Source organism: Hyperolius riggenbachi, chromosome 2, assembly GCF_040937935.1.
Source record: "Hyperolius riggenbachi isolate aHypRig1 chromosome 2, aHypRig1.pri, whole genome shotgun sequence".
Taxonomy (NCBI): domain Eukaryota; kingdom Metazoa; phylum Chordata; class Amphibia; order Anura; family Hyperoliidae; genus Hyperolius; species Hyperolius riggenbachi.
The window spans coordinates 273,898,252-273,917,604 of record NC_090647.1 but is presented as its reverse complement, the minus strand read 5'-3'; the positions used below and the strand labels follow the sequence as shown (position 1 = coordinate 273,917,604).

The window sequence follows — 19,353 nt, the reverse complement described above, 5'->3', positions numbered from 1 at the left end:
CTTGTCTGCACAGGTGCTATCCTCCTCCTCAGATCGCCTGTATCTGATCTGCTATCCACCCCCCCCCCCCTTTCAACAGTGACACTGAAGGGAGGGGTAGAGAGCAAAGCAGACTGTAGTTACTCAGGGAGCGATAGCACCTGCAGTCAAGTAACTATGGAACAGTCACTCTTCTGCTCGCTCTGCAAGTCACCAATTACAAATACATTCACTGTAAGCTTATCAAACCAGAATGTACATACTCACAGTTTTTCCAACAAAGATTACACACTCTATCCTCCACTTTACACATAGGGGGCTATCAACTAAAATGATGACCACTTCAGCAAGGGATCAACATTAATGTGACACTCACCAAACAGTAGTAGAGATTGCCATATGTATTATTTTTCCTTCAGCCTGATCATCGTGATAGGCTGCTATGTAAAACAGTGTTCAAGGACCCTTTTCTCCAGCTAGTCACAGACCACCATGTGAAAAAGTAGTGGTTGCAATGCCACCACAACACAAATCAATGGGAAGCATACCAGTACTTATTTTACAGAAATGTAACAGTCAGCATGGCGACCACTACTTCATTTAAGTGAATGCATAAGCAGATTGCCATTTCAAGGTAAATAAAGGAGGTGATCAAAGTTCAGATCACCAGTGTACAAAGGCAGATGGTCTTTACAAAAATATGGCCATCTTAAAGGTGTAATCTGCTTAATAAAAAAAATATATCAAAGGTGGCAATCTGTTAAACGTAACCACCCTTGAATAGGATTACACAAACATATTGTACATACCATTTTCCCCATGTACTCCAGCTACAGAAGCACAACTCCACCATAAACACTTCACAATCCTGGAACAGGAAATGCAGCAAGATATAAGAACTGCAGCAGGCTGAAATGCAGCATTTTATCCCTACTGGTTTCCAATGTCTGGTTATATGCCCTCATTTGTCTTCCAACTTTCTACAAGACTGAGGAACTATCTGATAAAGCCTTGTAACATAGGCTAGCTGGTTTTCCACTGAATAAGTAGGTCAGGCGGGAATGTAGAAGTACACTCACTTCACTTCCACTGTTCCTGAAGAACTCACCTAGTGCTCCCTTATTCTTGCTGGTACACTCTAACTGCATTACTATGGATGTTGCAGCAGCAAGTTTGCAAACACACCATCAGGACTTCAGTGGGAGCATACTAGGGGAGGGAAGGGAAAGAGGAAAAACAATTGATATGTCTACGCTTTAGCCGATTACTCTGATATTTCCACAGGCTGTCTGTGAATGGCTGGGTTCTACCTGAAGCATGAGCCTTAAGCTAGAAATCTGTCATCTCAATGAACTACCCTTGTCTGATAAACAGCAAGTTAAGGAAATCCTGACAACCTGAAGGACAGTTTATGAGAGCGTAAAGTGAAGTACAGACCTACAATTTCTGTTGCCTGGCAGGGATCTGGGCGTGATTCCTCCAGTGACAGTTTGTGGCTGAGTTCCATATATCACTAGCCTGTCTGTTGCTATGGAGGGACAATCAATGAGGGCGTATGATGGAGCAGCTTCCTTCACACGTAGGGCTGTTTTAGAAAATCCGGCGTGGCAGAGCAGATCAGCCACCTCAGCTCAGTTTTATTACTGTAATCTAAAAGCATCAACCACAGGTAGGAATACAGCTAGTTTTTTTATTACTATTTCTTACTATGCAAGGTCTGAACAACAAGTCCTCAGATCACCAGTGCTGCTTTATACCTTCCCAGTACAACCTTTCACTACCATAATACTCGCAAACTTCCCAAAACCATCACTCAAACAAGGACACCACTTACCTCCCCCATCTCCTTTTCCACTATCCTGGATAGAGATCTATAAATGTCACTGAACTATCTCATCTCAAGAAGGAGCTTATTATACTATATAATATAATAATATATAAAATATAACAGTGACACTACTACTGACCCGTGAAGAGATTATTACTACTAAATGGGTTTGAGTTACTAAAGGAGACATGCAGTAAAAAGTCAGCTAGTATGTTCTCCAAATATCCATGTATGGATAGGGGAATTGTAAAAAAATTAATTAAAAAAAGATAAAATAAAAAGCAAAGTCAAGAGCAAGCACCTGAGCTTCCAGACATCAGTATGAAGATGATATGCTATGCGTGTGGACTCCTAGAAACCCTAAATCACCAAGGTTACGCAGTACCAGGGACCACAGGAGAACTAAGCCATACCACAAACCTGGCTTGGATTTACTAAAGATCATTGACAATAATGTGGGTTGCTGAAAGGAATTTGCGCTGCTGCAGTCACATGTGTGCTCCGCCTCGCAAAGTTCATTTTTAAAATGAAACCAGCAAATCCTGCCTTTATTTAAAGCGGATCCGAGATGAAAAACTAACTATAACAAGTAACTTGCCTATATATCTTATCTAAAGTTTAGACAGTTTACACAGCAAATCTAGCTGCAAACCGCTTTAATAGAAAATGATTATTTCTTCATGTGATACAATGACAGCAGCCATGTTGTTTGTAAACATTACACAGAGGCAGGCTTATCTGTATCTTGAGCAAAAAATCTAATCCCCCTCCTCCTCCCCTCTGCCTCTGAAATCAGTGGCTAGTAACACCTCCTCCTCCTCCTGCCCAGACTGAGCTCCCATGAGCCCTTGCTACTGCCAAGGCTCTCTGAAAACCTGTGGGCTTGGTTTATTTAGTTTATTGGGAATTAGAGTATTAAAACAAAAACAAAAAAGTATTTGACTTGAGGAATGCCCTATAAACAATATGAAAGGAACACAATTATGCAATGAGTAAAAGTTCACCTCGGATCCACTTTAAAGAAAAGAAGTTTATGCAGTGGATGCATGCATGCAAGTGACTGTGATAGCACAAATGCTATTTCCCTAGTCTTTCAGCAAGCCTCACTACTGTTTTCTATGTCCCAGGCAAAGGTAATGAATTATTGCTACGTAGTTGTAATTTTTTTTTTTTTAATTCAGGTTTAGGAGGATCACCTATTTTTCGACTTCAGTAAACAATACTAAAAAAAGACCCAACATAATTGCCATGCATTGTGCAATAAAAGGATTTTTTCCACATTCAGACCTGGTGCACACCAGAGGAGTTTTTATAAGAGTTTTGAGTTTTTAAATCTGCTGCTAATGTTATCCTATGTGTCTGTGCACACTGGAGCAATGAGGTTTTGTAAAAAACCCCATAGCATTACATTGGGAAGAGCTTTTGAAACCTCTAAAAGCTCTTCCCAATGTAATGCTATGGGGTTTTTTACAAAACCTCATTGCTCCAGTGTGCACAGACACATAGGATAACATTAGCAGCAGATTTAAAAACTCAAGACGCTCAGAAAAATTCCTCTGGTGTGCACCAGGCCTTTGAATCATCTCGGCCACTTAGTGATGCTTCTACTACTGTACCAGCTAATACAATATAATGCCATCTAAGCCTTCTGCAAATTATCTGCATTGCTATACAAACTGCACCCGATGCAAAATGTATCTATGGTGACTTGGGATACTTATGCTGTGGTTCTGTACAGTGATAACTCTGGGCAGGCTTTATGTTACAGAATAGCTCTCATACTCCACTATCACAGTTCAACTGTCCTAAATGTTGTTCACTCTGCCACTTGTCAAGATCTCAACTTAGATCTTCAGTTCTTGATTTTTATTTATTCAAGAACAATTTCTAAAAGATCATTTCTAAAAACACAAAAAACTGTGTAAAGGAGTAAGACCTAAGAAAAAACAGGGATTTCACTAAATGACTGGATATTCACACACACAGGCTTGCTTCACTGTCCATCTCCTTCAGTTAATCAACCCCAAGTAATAAAATACCACCAGTAGGTTATTACAATCTAACTCATCAGTTAAGACAAGAAATGTCAAAGTAGGACTTCACACAAACAATTAATGGTGCTCTAGTATTACATAGTTAATTATGCATACACATGTGCTGGTTTGCAAATTGAAAAGATAAAGGATAAAAGAAAACAAAATCAAACAAAAAACACACACACTCAAAACGTGGCAGCTTAATTAAGCGTCTGTTCACACCTACAGATGCGGCCCAGCATGTAGCTGCATTGTGCAATCTGTTTCCGTGGTTCTAGTTCACGCCACACTGCTGAGATTTATCTATTGTAATATGTTGTAACGCCTCTTCAATAGTGTATTGGAGCTTGTTTCATGGTATAAATTGTAGTAAAGGAGCGCTGTACAGTATATTACATTGTTGCTTACCAGTTGAAAAACTGGATGGTCTAGCTAAAGCACACCGGGCAGACACAGAAGTAGTGGTGCTGGAGATATGTAATACAAAGCATATCTATTGGAGCTGACTGGCAACAAATCTGAATGCAATGCGAGCCATGATGTACTGCTAAGTATTGTTCAAAAGGAAATAAACATGGCAGCCTCCATATCAATCACAGTTCAGGTGTCCTTTAAAGCCCATTTCACATGGCTTCAAAACTATCTGGCTGGACAAGCACGGAGTCCTAAGCACTCGAAGCAACACATTTGAATGCAATGTGAGTCACGATGTACTGCTAAGCATTGCACAATGCAAGTGTGAATAAGCCCTTAAAAACAAAAACCACCACAATGTTACAGAGCATCCTATTTGTAGCTAAGTAAGAAATGAATTCACAGCAATAAAATAAAACAAAACTATATTCTGGGAATATATGACATAGTAACCAATAATTAGTGGAAAATAAAACCATATTAATGTAGCATTAAATTCTGAGATGATAACCATTGGTAAAGCTCTGACAATATAAAATCAGTGAAAATGTGGTTTAACAGTCCTGTACTGGACAGTATTCCAAAGTAGTCAGTGACATTGCTTCAGTAGAAACATTTGTTCAGTAGACAAAGGCACATCCTGGCACAGACAAGAAATCATTCAATAGAAAGCAGTCAAAATAAGACAAACTCTCAGCATCAAACGCGTTAATAGGACCTCGAAGCAACCATGCCCTGGGATTTCAGCTGCCAAGGGAGGTGTTTTTCCGAGTATGTAACGTTGCCTTTTTCTGATCATGGCGTAGGCTACGTATGGTACTATTGATTGCTGCCACACAGGCTTTCCAGTCATGACCACATTCCTTCAAATCAAACATTGGGTAATTCATCTGAAGGAAGTCTGCAAGGAAAAAAAAACAACTATATCAAACTGCATAAAATGGACAGAGACATGGAAAAGTAAAATTAAAGAGAGGCATTATCTGTAGGGAATCCAGCTGTTCATTGTTGTGCCATAAATGCAACCAATAAGTTCTTGTCACAGTTTTCTATTACTACTATTCTTGGAAGTACTCTTCACCAGCCTAAATCTCTTAATCTTAAAGAGAACCCAAGGTGGGTTTGAAGAATGTTATCTGCATACAGAGGCTGGATCTGCCTATACAGCCCAGCCTCTGTTGCTATCCCAAACCCCCCTAAGGTCCCCCTGCACTCTGCAATCCCTCATAAATCACAGCCACGCTGCTGACAAACAGCTTGTCAGAGCTGGCTGTGTTTATCTCTATAGTGTCAGTCTGCTGCTCTCCCCGCCTCCTGCAGAACTCCGGTCCCCGCCTGCATCCCTTCTCTCCCTGCTGATTGGAGGGAAGGGATGGGGGCAGGGACCGGAGCTATGCAGGAGGCGGGGGAGCAGCCGAGACTGACACTACAGATGTAAACACAGCCTCACAGCACAGCTGGGATTTATGGGGGATTGCAGAGTGCAGGGGGACCTTAGGGGGGTTTGGGATAGCAACAGAGGCTGGGCTGTATAGGCAGATCCAGCCTCTGTATGCAGATAACATTCTTTAAACACACCTCGGGTTCTCTTTAAAACACACCTGAATTGGGAGGGACATGGAGGCTGACATATTTATTCCCTTTTAAACAATGCAGTATGCCTGGCTGTCTTGCTGAGCCTGTGTTTCTAATATGCTTAGCCATAGACCCTGAACAAGAAAGCAGATCAAATGTCTCTGACTCAAGTCTGACCCGATTAACCACATGCTTGTTTCAGGTGTGCGATTCAGACACTACTTCAGCCAAAGAGATCAGCAGGACTACCCCGGCAACTGGTATACATGGCAGCATCCATATCCCTCAGTTCAGGTGTCCTTTGAAGCCCATTTCACAAGGCTCCACCACTATCTGGCAGGCCGGACATGGAGCCTGAAGTACTTGAAGTCCGCCTCATTCCTAATTGGTGCACTTCTATCACCGCCTTCTCCACCACGTTGCCACCACACAACACTTGCCAAAACCACATCCTCCATATACTTGAGAGGAGGTCTGCGGAGAAGGGTGGGAGGTGAGAGGCTGAGCATCTATACAAGCCTGTGAGATCCATTAAGGTTGAAGCAACAACAACAAACATTCCTTCAGTTATCCCTATACATTTCAGGGTATAATGGCAAAAATTATTTCCGTTTCATACTATTTTTTCCATGTTTGTTTGTACAAGGCACAACCATTCCATGAGGCAATCACTGTGGTAAATCACATCATGGCGATGCTATTGCGGTTTTATAAATGCTGTACCAAAACACAGTGATAAATTAAATACAAATGCTTTGAAAATACATTTTGCTGCCTTATTACTGCTCAATGTCAGCCCCTTAGTTTATTACAGCATGGTTGGTTTGTTTGCATTCTGTTGGGGCCAGAAGGTGGCATTGCTTTAACCTCCCTGGCATTCCGGGTAATGCGTACATAAGTACGCATTACCGTTTTTGTTAAATATATACAGCCCCTTTAGCGGGTAGCGGCGGTGATCGGACAGAACATGTAGCTCGCAAAGTGCTAGCTACATGTTCTGAAAAAAAAAAAGTAAAAAGTCAATCCAGGGGCTGAGCAATCCTCCTTGGCGAGCTGAGCTCGTCCATACCGGCAAAGAGGTTAAAACTGGTTCACACTGCAAGAGCTTTTTCTAAGCGCCTGTGATTTTAAAAGCTCTTGCTAACGTAATGCTATGATCAATGTGATTTTATAAAAATAACCCATAGCATTGCATTAGCGGGAGCTTTTCAAATCACTAGTGATAAAAACGCTCTTGCAGTCACATCCCCACAAGTCTTTAAGGTTCAATATAAACGGCTCAAAAAAATAAAGGGAACACAACAATAATACACCCTAGATCTGAGTAAATGAAATGCTCTTATTAAATACTTCATTATTTACATAGTTGAATGTGCTGACAACGAAATCACACAAAAATTATCAATGGAAATCAAATTTATCAACCCCTGGAGGTCTGGATTTGGAGTCAAATCAAAATTAAAGTGGAAAAAACCACTACAGGCTGATGTAATGTCCTTAAAACAAGACAAAATGAGGTTGAGTAGTGTGTGTAGCCTCCACATGCCTGTATGACCTCCCTACAATTCCTGGGCATGGAGCATGCCCAGGCATTGTAGGGAGGTCATACAGTCATGTGGAGGCTACACACACTACTCAACCTCATGTTATCTTGTTTTAAGAAAATAACTTCAGCCTGAGGTGGCAGATGGTATCCTGAGGGATCTCCTCCCAGACCTGGACTAAAGCATCCACCAACTCCTGGGCAGTCTGTGGTGCAGCGTGGTGTTGGTGGATGGAGCAGACATGATGTCCCAGATGTGCTCCATTGGATTTAGGTCTGGGGAAAGGGCAGGCCAGTCCATTGCATCAATGCCTTCATCTTGCAGGAACTGCTGACACACTCCAGCCACATGAGGTCTAGTATTGTTGTGCATTAGGAGGAACCCAGAACCAACCGCACCAGCATATGAACTCACAAGGGGTCTGAGGATATCATCTCGGTACCTAACGGCAGTCAGACTACCTCTGGCAAGCACATAGATGGCAGTGCGGCCCCTCAAAGAAATTCCACGTCACACCATTACTGACCCACTGCCAAACCGGTCATGCCAGAGGATGTTGCAGGCAGCAGAACGTTCTCCACAGCGTCTCCATACTCAGTCATGTGCTCAGTGTGAACCTGCCTCCATCTGTGAATCGCACCAGTGGCGAATTTGCCAATCTTGGTGTTTTATGGCAAATGCCCTGCATGGTGTTGGGCTTTAAGCACAACCTGCACCTGTTGACTTCAGGCTCTCATACCACCCTCATGGAGTCTGTTTCTGACCGTTTAGCAGACATGCACATTTGTGGCCCGCTGGGGGTCATTTTGCAGGGATCTGGCAGTGCTCCATCTGGTCCTCCTTGCACAAAGCCGGAGGTAGCAGTCCTGCTGCTGGGTTGTTGCCCTCCTACGGCCTCCTCCACGTCTCCTAATGTACTGGCCTGTCTCCTGGTAGCGCCTCCATGCTCTGGACACTACGCTGACAGACACAGCAACCCTTCTTGCCACAGCTCACATTGATGTGCCATCCTGAATGAGCTGCACTACCTGAGCCACTTGTGTGGATTGTAGACTCCGTCTCATGCTACCACTAGACAGAAAGCACCGCCAGCATTGAAAAGTGACCAAAACATCAGCCAGAACCACTCTTATTAGGGATGTCTTGCTAACTGCCCATTTCCACCTGTTGTCTATTCCATTTGCACAACAGCATGAGAAATTGATTGTCAATCAGCATTGCTACCTAAGTGGATAGATGTTTGATTGACTTTGAGTTACATTGTGTTGTTTAAGTGCTCACTTTATTTCTTTATTTTTGAGCAGTGTATATAGCATCTACACTCTAGATGTTAATTATGCTAATCAATGTTACCTGCACTCCAGTGATTATGATGGCATTGTGAATAGCGCAACAGGGTGAAAGATACTAACCTCTTAGAGCACCAATCCTGTTGGAGTCTAAAGGCAAAACACCACGTTCCAGGTTTCCATATACATTGCTTTTCACTAATATATCCTCTGGGAAAAGATGTCTGATCAAATATCTAGCAGACAGCTCTGGACGGGGCTTTCCTTTGCCTATATAGATCACTGAGAACGGTAACTGCACATTCCTCCAGGGTTCACCAAAACACTCTAAACAGCAAACATAAGAACACCTGTTACAACAAATAAAAGCACAGTAGAGGCGATTTTCTTAAAGAGACACTGAAGCGGAAAAAAATATTATGATATAATGAATTGGTTGTGTAGTACGGATAATTACTAGAACATTAGTAACAAAGAAACTGGTCTCATATTTTTAATTTTCAGTTATATAGTTTTTTTTTTTTATAACATTGCATCATTCTCTAATATTTTATACACTACTCAGCATTCTAAATGATTTTACAGAGCAGATCAGTGAACCTTTGAACTGTCCTCTGCAGAGAAAAAGAAAATACAGTGACTGACAGTTGAGAGAACAAGCTACAGAAGACAGAATTCTCTGCGAATTTGAGGGCCTGTTTCCACTATCGCGAATTCGCATGCGTTTGCCGCACGCGAATTCGCATAGCCAATACAAGTGGATGAGACTGTTTCCACTTGTCAGTATTCCTTTGCGTTTTTCTGTGCAGAAAAAATCTGCACGGCAGAGCCATCAGAATTTGCATACCGCATACCGCTATGCAAATCGCATACAATGTATTTAATAGGGAATTGGCATGCGGTATTGGTATGCGAATTTTCATGCGAATACGCATACGACTTTGCATGGAATCAATGGAAAAGCACACAGGCACTGCCATGGTTAAATTTGCATACATCGTCATCCATGCGAAACCGTATGCAAATTCACATGAAAATTCGCATATAACCGCATGTGAAATTTGCATCCGCATGCAAATTTTTACCGCGGCGATTCCCATCGCACAAGTGGAAACGGGCCCTGAAAGTCATGGAGCTCAATGGCTCTTTTGCATAGATAACAACTGGAGTTTCTTAACTCTACCTGTATTGGAAAACAAAATTAGACTAACGTCTCTGCTCCTAATGTTTTATTTCTTAGCTTACTACACACACAAATCATTATATCATATTTTTTTCCGCTTCAGTCTCTCTTTAAAGTATACCTGACCAAGTCCAAGGTAAGCATAGAGGTATGCTCATGCTGGATCTACATAATTCTAAGCATTGTCTGTTCCTCTCATCATTCCCCTGGCTCTGTAATTACTCCTTGAAAAATCTGACTTCATGCTGAAGTCAAAATTTTCAGACAGGAAGAGGCAGGCTTGCCGCGGTGTTCCGTCCTATCAACTTCCTTTTAATAGAGTGCTTACTTTAGATAATTTTGCCCCGGGTCAGGTATACTTTAAAGATGCGTAAGCAGCTAATTAATGTGTATGCATATATGATTGGATGTGCTTGAAGTTTCCATCTCCTTCTTGCACATCTCCAAAGGCAAAAGAATTAGTAATAAAACACACCTTCCACTCCAGACAAAAGCAAGTGAATGCCACATTTCCTCTGGAATACAAATGTAATGGAAACACAGCAACTGTGACAGCTGCAGGTAAAGAGTGTCTGGGAAAGTGATCAATGGTGTTCATGTATGTCCCAGATTTCTGTAAGCTGTACTGCCATTTTAAAGGACAAATGTAATGAGAAGGATATGGAGGCTGCCATATTTATTTCCTTTTAAGCAATACCAGTTACCTGGCTAAGCTGCGGATCCTTTGCCTCTAATACTTTCAGCCATAGACCCTGAACAAACATGCAGCAGATCAGATGTTTGACATGATTGTCAGATTTGACTAGATTAGCTGCATGCTTTTTTCTGGTGTTATTCAAACACTAAAAAAAAGCCAAATAGATCATCAGGGCTGCCAGGCAACTGGTAAATATGTCAGCTTCCTTTTTCTTCTCACTTCAATTGTCCTTTAAAATTCACTATAGGATTTGGTAATCTCCTTAAAACAGGTGCTCAGGAGAGAAAAATCGAATACATACCAGAATTTGCTATTTTCTCTGACAGAGCTAATCAACTAAGAACAAAAGGGCCAATAAGTCAGCCCAAAGTCAGTCCTATTCTGGGAAGAACAAGGTATGTGCTGGACTGACAAACAATAGTTATTTGAGATCTGTGCTAAAGGTGCCCATACACTCGTCAGATTGGCAGCAGACAGATAAGAAATGCATCTGATGATCTATCTGATGCGTTTTTAGAACATTTTTTACCAGGATAGAATTCCAATAGATTTCAGTTTGAAATCTGTTGAAATTCGATCTGATGGCATTTTTTTGCCATCAGATTTCCATTAAGGCCAATGCAAACTGATAAGCAATCTCATCAGATCGACCTAAATTTTCCACCCTGCTAGTTCGATGGAAATCCATCGAAATCCATCGAAATCGGCCGTCGATCGGTCGATTGGCCAACCGATTTGCGATCGATCGCGATCGATCGGTCGGCCAGAAAATCGGCTGAGTGTATGGGCTGCTTAAGGCCTCAATTCACTAAGCTTATCTCCTGTCTTTAATAATGTTTCTATAGTTATCACCATGGTGACGAGGCATGTAGTATTCAGGAAACATTTTACCTCAGGCAAACCTAAAGTTAACGCTTCTGTCTAAGTTTAGGCCCCGTTCACACTGCACGCGTTTCCAGCCGTGTTTTGGAAACGCGTGCAGGTGGCCGACACGCACGACATCAGACATTGCATAGAGTGCAATGTCTGATGTTCACACTGCATGCGTTCCGGACCTGTGCGGTCCGGGAACGCATGCTGCACGCATTTTTTGTAAAAACGCTTGGCTGTCCCATTCACTTTTCAGTGATAGGATCAGCCACGCAACGCATACGAACGCGGATGGCGTGCGTTCGTACGCGTTGCGGTCCGCATGCGTTGCAGTCCGCGTTCTGCAATCTGAACGGGGCCTAACTCTTCAAGCCTTAAAATAACTCCAGAGTTAAAGACAGGTTGTTAATTAACTGCATGTGAAAATAACTAAGGGGGGAGGTAACTTAAGGAATGAAGAGATAAGATAACGCTCTCACTGTGTGGAGGCAAGTTTTCTCTTGCCTTATCTCCAGCATGATCTTAGTGAATTGAGGCCATTGGCCTCAATTCACTAAGATCATGCTGGAGATAATAAGGCAAGAGAAAAAAAACAAAACAAAAAAACACTTACCTCCACACAGTGAGAGAGTTATCTTACCTCCTCTAGTTAAGTGACCTCCTCTCTAGTTAAGTGACCTCCTCTCTAGTTATTTTCACACGCAGTTAATTAAGTAACTCTGGAGTTATTTTAAGGATTGGAGAGTTAACTTAAAGACAGAAGAGTTAACTTTAGGTTTGCCTGAGGTAAAATGTTTCCTGAATACTACATGCCTTATCACCATGGTGACAGCTCTAGAAACGTTATTAAAGACAGGAGATAAGCTTAGTGAATTGAGGCATATGTCTTGTAACATAACGTTTTTTCTGTTGATAGCCTGTACAACACCAAACTAACACTGATGCTGCTGAATCACAGGGGTCAAATCTACTCTTGCTTTGCACGGCCCCTATCCCAAAATGTGAAAAGCACCTGCTACCCAATTTATATAATATCTCCCTTAACAAGGCAACAAAGTGACTACATGTGCAGTATGAATTATTCAATAAAGAAGGTACACCGCTACACTGCAGACTTAGTGGAAACAGTGCTGGACCCTGGATTGCTTGATCCAAAGAAAATGGCAGATAGAAAGGAAGGTCCGCATCAATGTCTCTTAAAAGTGCTCAAAATCTTTATTTGGGACGTATCCTCATGTCAGTTAAAACACAGCTAACATGTTTCGGGCCAGGTATTGCCCTTAATCATAGCTCAAAATCACACAAGGTCTCATCTGTTTTTATATAGGTGGTAGCAAAACAGGGTGGGGGACATAAGCCTCTCCCACTAAAGGAGGAGTTAAAACAAATATCAGTCTCCTTATATGCTGCTATCACAAACCATATATGCATGATATGTATTTTTTTTAAAAAAAAAACCATACAAGGTAAAGCATACAGTAAAAACAAAAAACAAAACAAAAAAGAACAACAACAAAGTGAGAAGCAAAAAAGCACAGCCCTTAGAATAAATCTTAATAATAAATTCATGATGTCACTAAAGCCAGGTCCCACCTGGCATTGAGGCCTCTGGGGATTCTAGTTCCAAGACGGAATATCCATAGAGCCTCCCTCTTGCGAATTATTGATAGGAGATCACCCCCTCTTTTTGGTGGAAAGACCCTCTCTATGCCCTGGAAAATAAAACCGGACATATCACCATCATGTATCTCCCGAAAATGCTTGGCTACATTTGAGATGTTTCTTGTGGACCAGGACGCTCCTAAATAGTGTTCCGCTATCCTAGCCCTAAGAGGTCTAGTGGTACAACCCACATATTGCATTGAACATAAAGTGCACGTAACCAAATAGATGACATTTTTAGTGCCGCAATTGATGAAATGTTTTAGGGGGGACCCATAACCATTCGTAAGTGACCTAACTGTTTGGGAATTTTTGTGTACTGTACAGTAATGACATGTGGGAAGAGCACACCTGTATGATCCCTTACTAGAAAGCCAAGTAGTGGCGTCCGTGTTGGAACTAAAAAGACTGGGGGACAACATGCTACCCAGTGTAGGGGCACGCCTGCTAGCAAAGCTAACGCCCCTCTGCAGGAAAGGACGTATGTCACTATCCCCCTCCAGAATTGGTAAGAACCTTTCTATAATACATTTGATGTCACGGAATTCAACACTATAATTAGTAACAAAAACTGGTTTATCCATAGATGTGGCACCTGAAGCAGAGCTACGTATCAATTGGTTTCTCGGGATTGAAAGGGCTCGCCGTTTACCCTTATTGATCATCCATCTAGGATAACCTCTGTCTCGCAGGCGACCCTCTACCACAGTAAACTCCTGCATCAAGGTGCTATCGTCCGAGCAATTCCGGCGGGCCCGCACAAACTCGCCCACCGGGATTGCCCGGACGGTGTGACCCGGGTGACAACTGTTGGCCTGAAGAGTGGAGTTACCCGCACATGTCTTCCTAAAGGTTCTGGTGCGAACCCCCCCAATGTTCGCATCACCCTCTAATGTAAGGTCCAAATAGTCAATGGTGTTCTGTTGCCAATTGTGTGTAAAGCTCAAGTTGCAACGATTGTCATTAAGGGATGTCAAAAATGCGTCTGCCGAGGATTGATCTCCCCGCCAGACAACCAAGATGTCATCAATAAACCTCCCGTACCACGCAATCCTATCCCGAAGGCGTCCCCCAGTCCCAAAGATGTGGAACTCCTCCCACCACCCCATATATAGATTAGCCAGGGATGGGGAGAACTTTGCTCCCATGGAAGCCCCACACCTCTGGAGGTAGAAGACGCCATCGAACATAAAAAAATTGCGGGTCAGGAGGTATTCAGCGGCAGCACTAATAAACACCCTGTGATCAGAAGAATAGTCTGAGTATTTTTCAAGATGATATTGTAGAGCAGTTAGGGCTAAATGATGCGGGATGCAGGAATATAAAGCTTTTACATCTATAGTGAGCCAGCTACAAGAATCATCCCACTCAAAACCCTCTAAACTAGCAAGCAAATGTCTTGAATCCTTGAGATAACCTGGGAGTCTCCTGACTAGGGGCTGTAACATGGAGTCCACCCAATCACTGAGGCGCTCCCCCAGGGACCCGATGCCAGCTACAATGGGTCTACCCTCCGGGGGAGCGCCTGGTTTGTGTATTTTTGGAAGATGATGGAAAATAGGAATGGTGGGATGGGATACACCCAAATATTCCGCCAATCTATGCTCCAGAACCCCCAAATTCTCTCCATATCTAAGGAGACTGAACAATTGTTCCTGAAACTCTTGCGTAGGGTTCCTAGATAAACGGGTATATGTATTGGGGTCCTCAACCTGCCTAAGTGCCTCTGCTCTATAATCTGCCTTATTAAGGATAACCACCGCTCCCCCCTTGTCTGCATTACGAATAACCACCTCTTGATTATTTTGCAGGCTTTTAATGGTTAGAGTGGAATATGTTACTCACTGATTGTTCTTTAAAATTGATGAGACTAATCATTAAGTATGAGGAAAGTAAACTTGTGGATATTAGAGTTAACATTACGGATTTGCAGCAGAGTTTGTCCAAATATAATACGTTACAACAATATGATGATTTAAATAGGAAAATGTTAGAGAACATTTCTAAATTGGAGGCTATGATTACTGTTTTGAGTGGGACGATTCTTGTAGCTGGCTCACTATAGATGTAAAAGCTTTATATTCCTGCATCCCGCATCATTTAGCCCTAACTGCTCTACAATATCATCTTGAAAAATACTCAGACTATTCTTTTGATCACAGGGTGTTTATTAGTGCTGCCGCTGAATACCTCCTGACCCGCAATTTTTTTATGTTCGATGGCGTCTTCTACCTCCAGAGGTGTGGGGCTTCCATGGGAGCAAAGTTCTCCCCATCCCTGGCTAATCTATATATGGGGTGGTGGGAGGAGTTCCACATCTTTGGGACTGGGGGACGCCTTCGGGATAGGATTGCGTGGTACGGGAGGTTTATTGATGACATCTTGGTTGTCTGGCGGGGAGATCAATCCTCGGCAGACGCATTTTTGACATCCCTTAATGACAATCGTTGCAACTTGAGCTTTACACACAATTGGCAACAGAACACCATTGACTATTTGGACCTTACATTAGAGGGTGATGCGAACATTGGGGGGGTTCGCACCAGAACCTTTAGGAAGACATGTGCGGGTAACTCCACTCTTCAGGCCAACAGTTGTCACCCGGGTCACACCGTCCGGGCAATCCCGGTGGGCGAGTTTGTGCGGGCCCGCCGGAATTGCTCGGACGATAGCACCTTGATGCAGGAGTTTACTGTGGTAGAGGGTCGCCTGCGAGACAGAGGTTATCCTAGATGGATGATCAATAAGGGTAAACGGCGAGCCCTTTCAATCCCGAGAAACCAATTGATACGTAGCTCTGCTTCAGGTGCCACATCTATGGATAAACCAGTTTTTGTTACTAATTATAGTGTTGAATTCCGTGACATCAAATGTATTATAGAAAGGTTCTTACCAATTCTGGAGGGGGATAGTGACATACGTCCTTTCCTGCAGAGGGGCGTTAGCTTTGCTAGCAGGCGTGCCCCTACACTGGGTAGCATGTTGTCCCCCAGTCTTTTTAGTTCCAACACGGACGCCACTACTTGGCTTTCTAGTAAGGGATCATACAGGTGTGCTCTTCCCACATGTCATTACTGTACAGTACACAAAAATTCCCAAACAGTTAGGTCACTTACGAATGGTTATGGGTCCCCCCTAAAACATTTCATCAATTGCGGCACTAAAAATGTCATCTATTTGGTTACGTGCACTTTATGTTCAATGCAATATGTGGGTTGTACCACTAGACCTCTTAGGGCTAGGATAGCGGAACACTATTTAGGAGCGTCCTGGTCCACAAGAAACATCTCAAATGTAGCCAAGCATTTTCGGGAGATACATGATGGTGATATGTCCGGTTTTATTTTCCAGGGCATAGAGAGGGTCTTTCCACCAAAAAGAGGGGGTGATCTCCTATCAATAATTCGCAAGAGGGAGGCTCTATGGATATTCCGTCTTGGAACTAGAATCCCCAGAGGCCTCAATGCCAGGTGGGACCTGGCTTTAGTGACATCATGAATTTATTATTAAGATTTATTCTAAGGGCTGTGCTTTTTTGCTTCTCACTTTGTTGTTGTTCTTTTTTGTTTTGTTTTTTGTTTTTACTGTATGCTTTACCTTGTATGGTTTTTTTTTTTTTAAAAATACATATCATGCATATATGGTTTGTGATAGCAGCATATAAGGAGACTGATATTTGTTTTAACTCCTCCTTTAGTGGGAGAGGCTTATGTCCCCCACCCTGTTTTGCTACCACCTATATAAAAACAGATGAGACCTTGTGTGATTTTGAGCTATGATTAAGGGCAATACCTGGCCCGAAACATGTTAGCTGTGTTTTAACTGACATGAGGATACGTCCCAAATAAAGATTTTGAGCACTTTTAAGAGACATTGATGCGGACCTTCCTTTCTATCTGCCAGTATGAATTATGACGTAAAGTTCTGAACTCTAACTGGAAAGATTACCTATAGGATCTGAAGAGTGATGTTTCACTGCTGTTCCTATGCTTGGAGGTCCAGCTTGAAGGTTATTATTCTGTTTGCTCAGAAAATGAGTATGTAGGGAGCTGGTGCTCTGTGCAGCCTTCTGATCCTGCGGGACCTCTGCCTCATTGTCCTCCTCTGCTGCATCATCAGAATCCAAACAAATAGAATCTTCAGGGGCCCGAGGAGCAGTTTGATTAGAAAAAATAGTTGCCTTTAAGGGAAACACAGGTCTGTTTTACTCTGGACAAGCAACACACCAGAAAGGTAAGTAAACCACACAAAATATACCACCCATCTACTGAAGAATAGTTTCTGTGCCCAACACTCAAATGTAGATGTTAATTAGTGCTTCACTATATGGCTAGACAGGCAAATTTCCAACATCCTGGACTGAGTTTTAATCTGAAAGTGGCAGCATCAAGGCATCTGCCCGAGACACCTGGCACCAGACAAAATATGTACTATTCGGTCCATAAGATGCACAGACTAAACTCCCCCCCTCCCTGCTTTTGGGGGAGAAAAAGCGTGTCTTACTGAGTGAAAAATATGGTAGTCAAAACATGTAAAATATACAGCCAAACTGAAAACGCTTCTCCTCTTAATTCATTTAGGGCGGACAGGATCTGGTCCCTTAAAGGGAACCTAAACTGAGAGGCATATGGATGTTTCCTTTTAAACAATACCAGTTGCCTGACTCTTCTGCTGATCTCGTTGGCTTTAGTAGTGGCTGAATCACACACCTGAAACAAGAATGCAGCTAATCCAGTCGGACTTCATTCAGAGCACCTGATCTGCATGCTTGTTCAGGGGCCGTGGCTGAAAGTATTAGAGACACAGGATCAGCAGGAGAGTCAGGCAACTGGTATTTTAAAAGGAAAAATCCATATCCTTCTCAGTTTAGGTTCCCTTTAACCTCCTTGGCGTTATAAGTCGCGCAGGAGGTTTTCTCAGGCCCTGCTGGGTCGATTTGCGTAATTTTTTTTTTGCTGACCGATCGCTGCCGCCCCGCGCTCGATCGCCGCTATCCGCGCCGCCGTAAAGCCCCCCCCCCCTAGACCCCTGCGCTGCCTGGCCTATCAGCGCCAGGCAGCGCTAAGGGGTGGATCGGGACTCCCTTAGACGTCACGACGTCGGTGACGTCATCCTGCCCCGTCGCCAAGGCGACGGGGGAAGCCCTCCAGTAAATCCCGTTCTTTGAACGGGATTTCCTGATCGCCTATCGCCTGAGGCGATCGGAGGGGCTGGGGGGATGCCGCTGAGCAGCGGCTATCATGTAGCGGCTAAAAATAAATAAATATAGAAGCCTCCATAGGTCTCTCACCTTGAGTTCCTTTTAACTCTCCTTATCTAACCTCATTTAAGCATCTAAACCTAGTCTTGGAATTTTCACTGATAACTCCAGCCTCCCTATCAATATTTTTGGCATCTAACAGAAGTAATTAACACTCCACTAATGATTTTTCGTATGGAGATTAAGGATGAACTCAGTGTCAAAATATTGTGTTGCTAAAAAAAAAAAAAAAAAAAAAACCATTCTAATTCCTGCACCAAAAAGACACAATTTTATAAAAAAACAATGCAATGCGAAAAAGCAATCTATTCTTTTCCAAAACAGAAAAACGTATTTTAAAAACTTACAGCATTCTTTTTGGTTTCTAAATGTAAACATCGAATCATGGCATTAACATTTGTTGTGCAGGTTTTCCAGTCCTTCCCATACTCGCCAAGATCACATTCAGGAAATACAGATGCCAAGAACTCTGCAAAGCAAATGTATCTTTAAAGTGGACCTGAACTCAGACCTCCTCTCTGCTCTAAAAGATACACAACTGCATAATAAACTTTAACCATTTACCGCCATCCTAACGTATTAAAACGTCATGCTTACCGCTATTAACAGCAACATGACGTTTTAATACGTCGCGCATTCCCGCCGCTGCTACCGCCGTGTGTCCGCCGCTACCGCCGCCATTACCGTCGGGATCCCGTGCTGGGCGATTGGGGAAGAGGACTGAACAGTCCTCTACCCAATCGCAGTGCCTGGAGTGAATGGACGTGACCGCGAACAGCGGCTACGTCCATTCACATAAACAGGAAATGTAACAGTTTAATAAAGTGTGTAAAAAAAAAAAAAAAAAAAGTGAACACGTCCTATGAGTGTTCACTAGCGCCATCTTGTGGCCAAAAAGTATATTACATCTACAAAATACATACATTTTCAAGTATATACACATCATTAATAAAATTACACTTCCAACCCTCCCCCCCAAAAAAAAACACTTGTAAAAAAAAAAATCAGCTTAAAAA

The 19,353-nt window shown here is 42.7% G+C and overlaps 1 protein-coding gene across 1 annotated transcript in view; it reads right to left on the bottom strand.

The window, feature by feature from the left end:
• Nucleotides 1-3,328: 3,328 nt before the first annotated feature.
• BEND2 (BEN domain containing 2) overlaps nucleotides 3,329-19,353 on the bottom strand; it is a 46,794-nt gene continuing 30,769 nt past the window's right edge. Inside the window, exons 8-11 of the mRNA XM_068265379.1 lie at nucleotides 18,685-18,806; nucleotides 17,026-17,257; nucleotides 8,789-8,992; nucleotides 3,329-5,158 (exon numbers count right to left, since the gene is read on the bottom strand). Coding sequence (XP_068121480.1) covers nucleotides 5,001-5,158; nucleotides 8,789-8,992; nucleotides 17,026-17,257; nucleotides 18,685-18,806 — 716 coding nt within the window. The 3' untranslated portion in view covers nucleotides 3,329-5,000. The remainder of the gene's footprint in view (nucleotides 5,159-8,788; nucleotides 8,993-17,025; nucleotides 17,258-18,684; nucleotides 18,807-19,353) is intronic.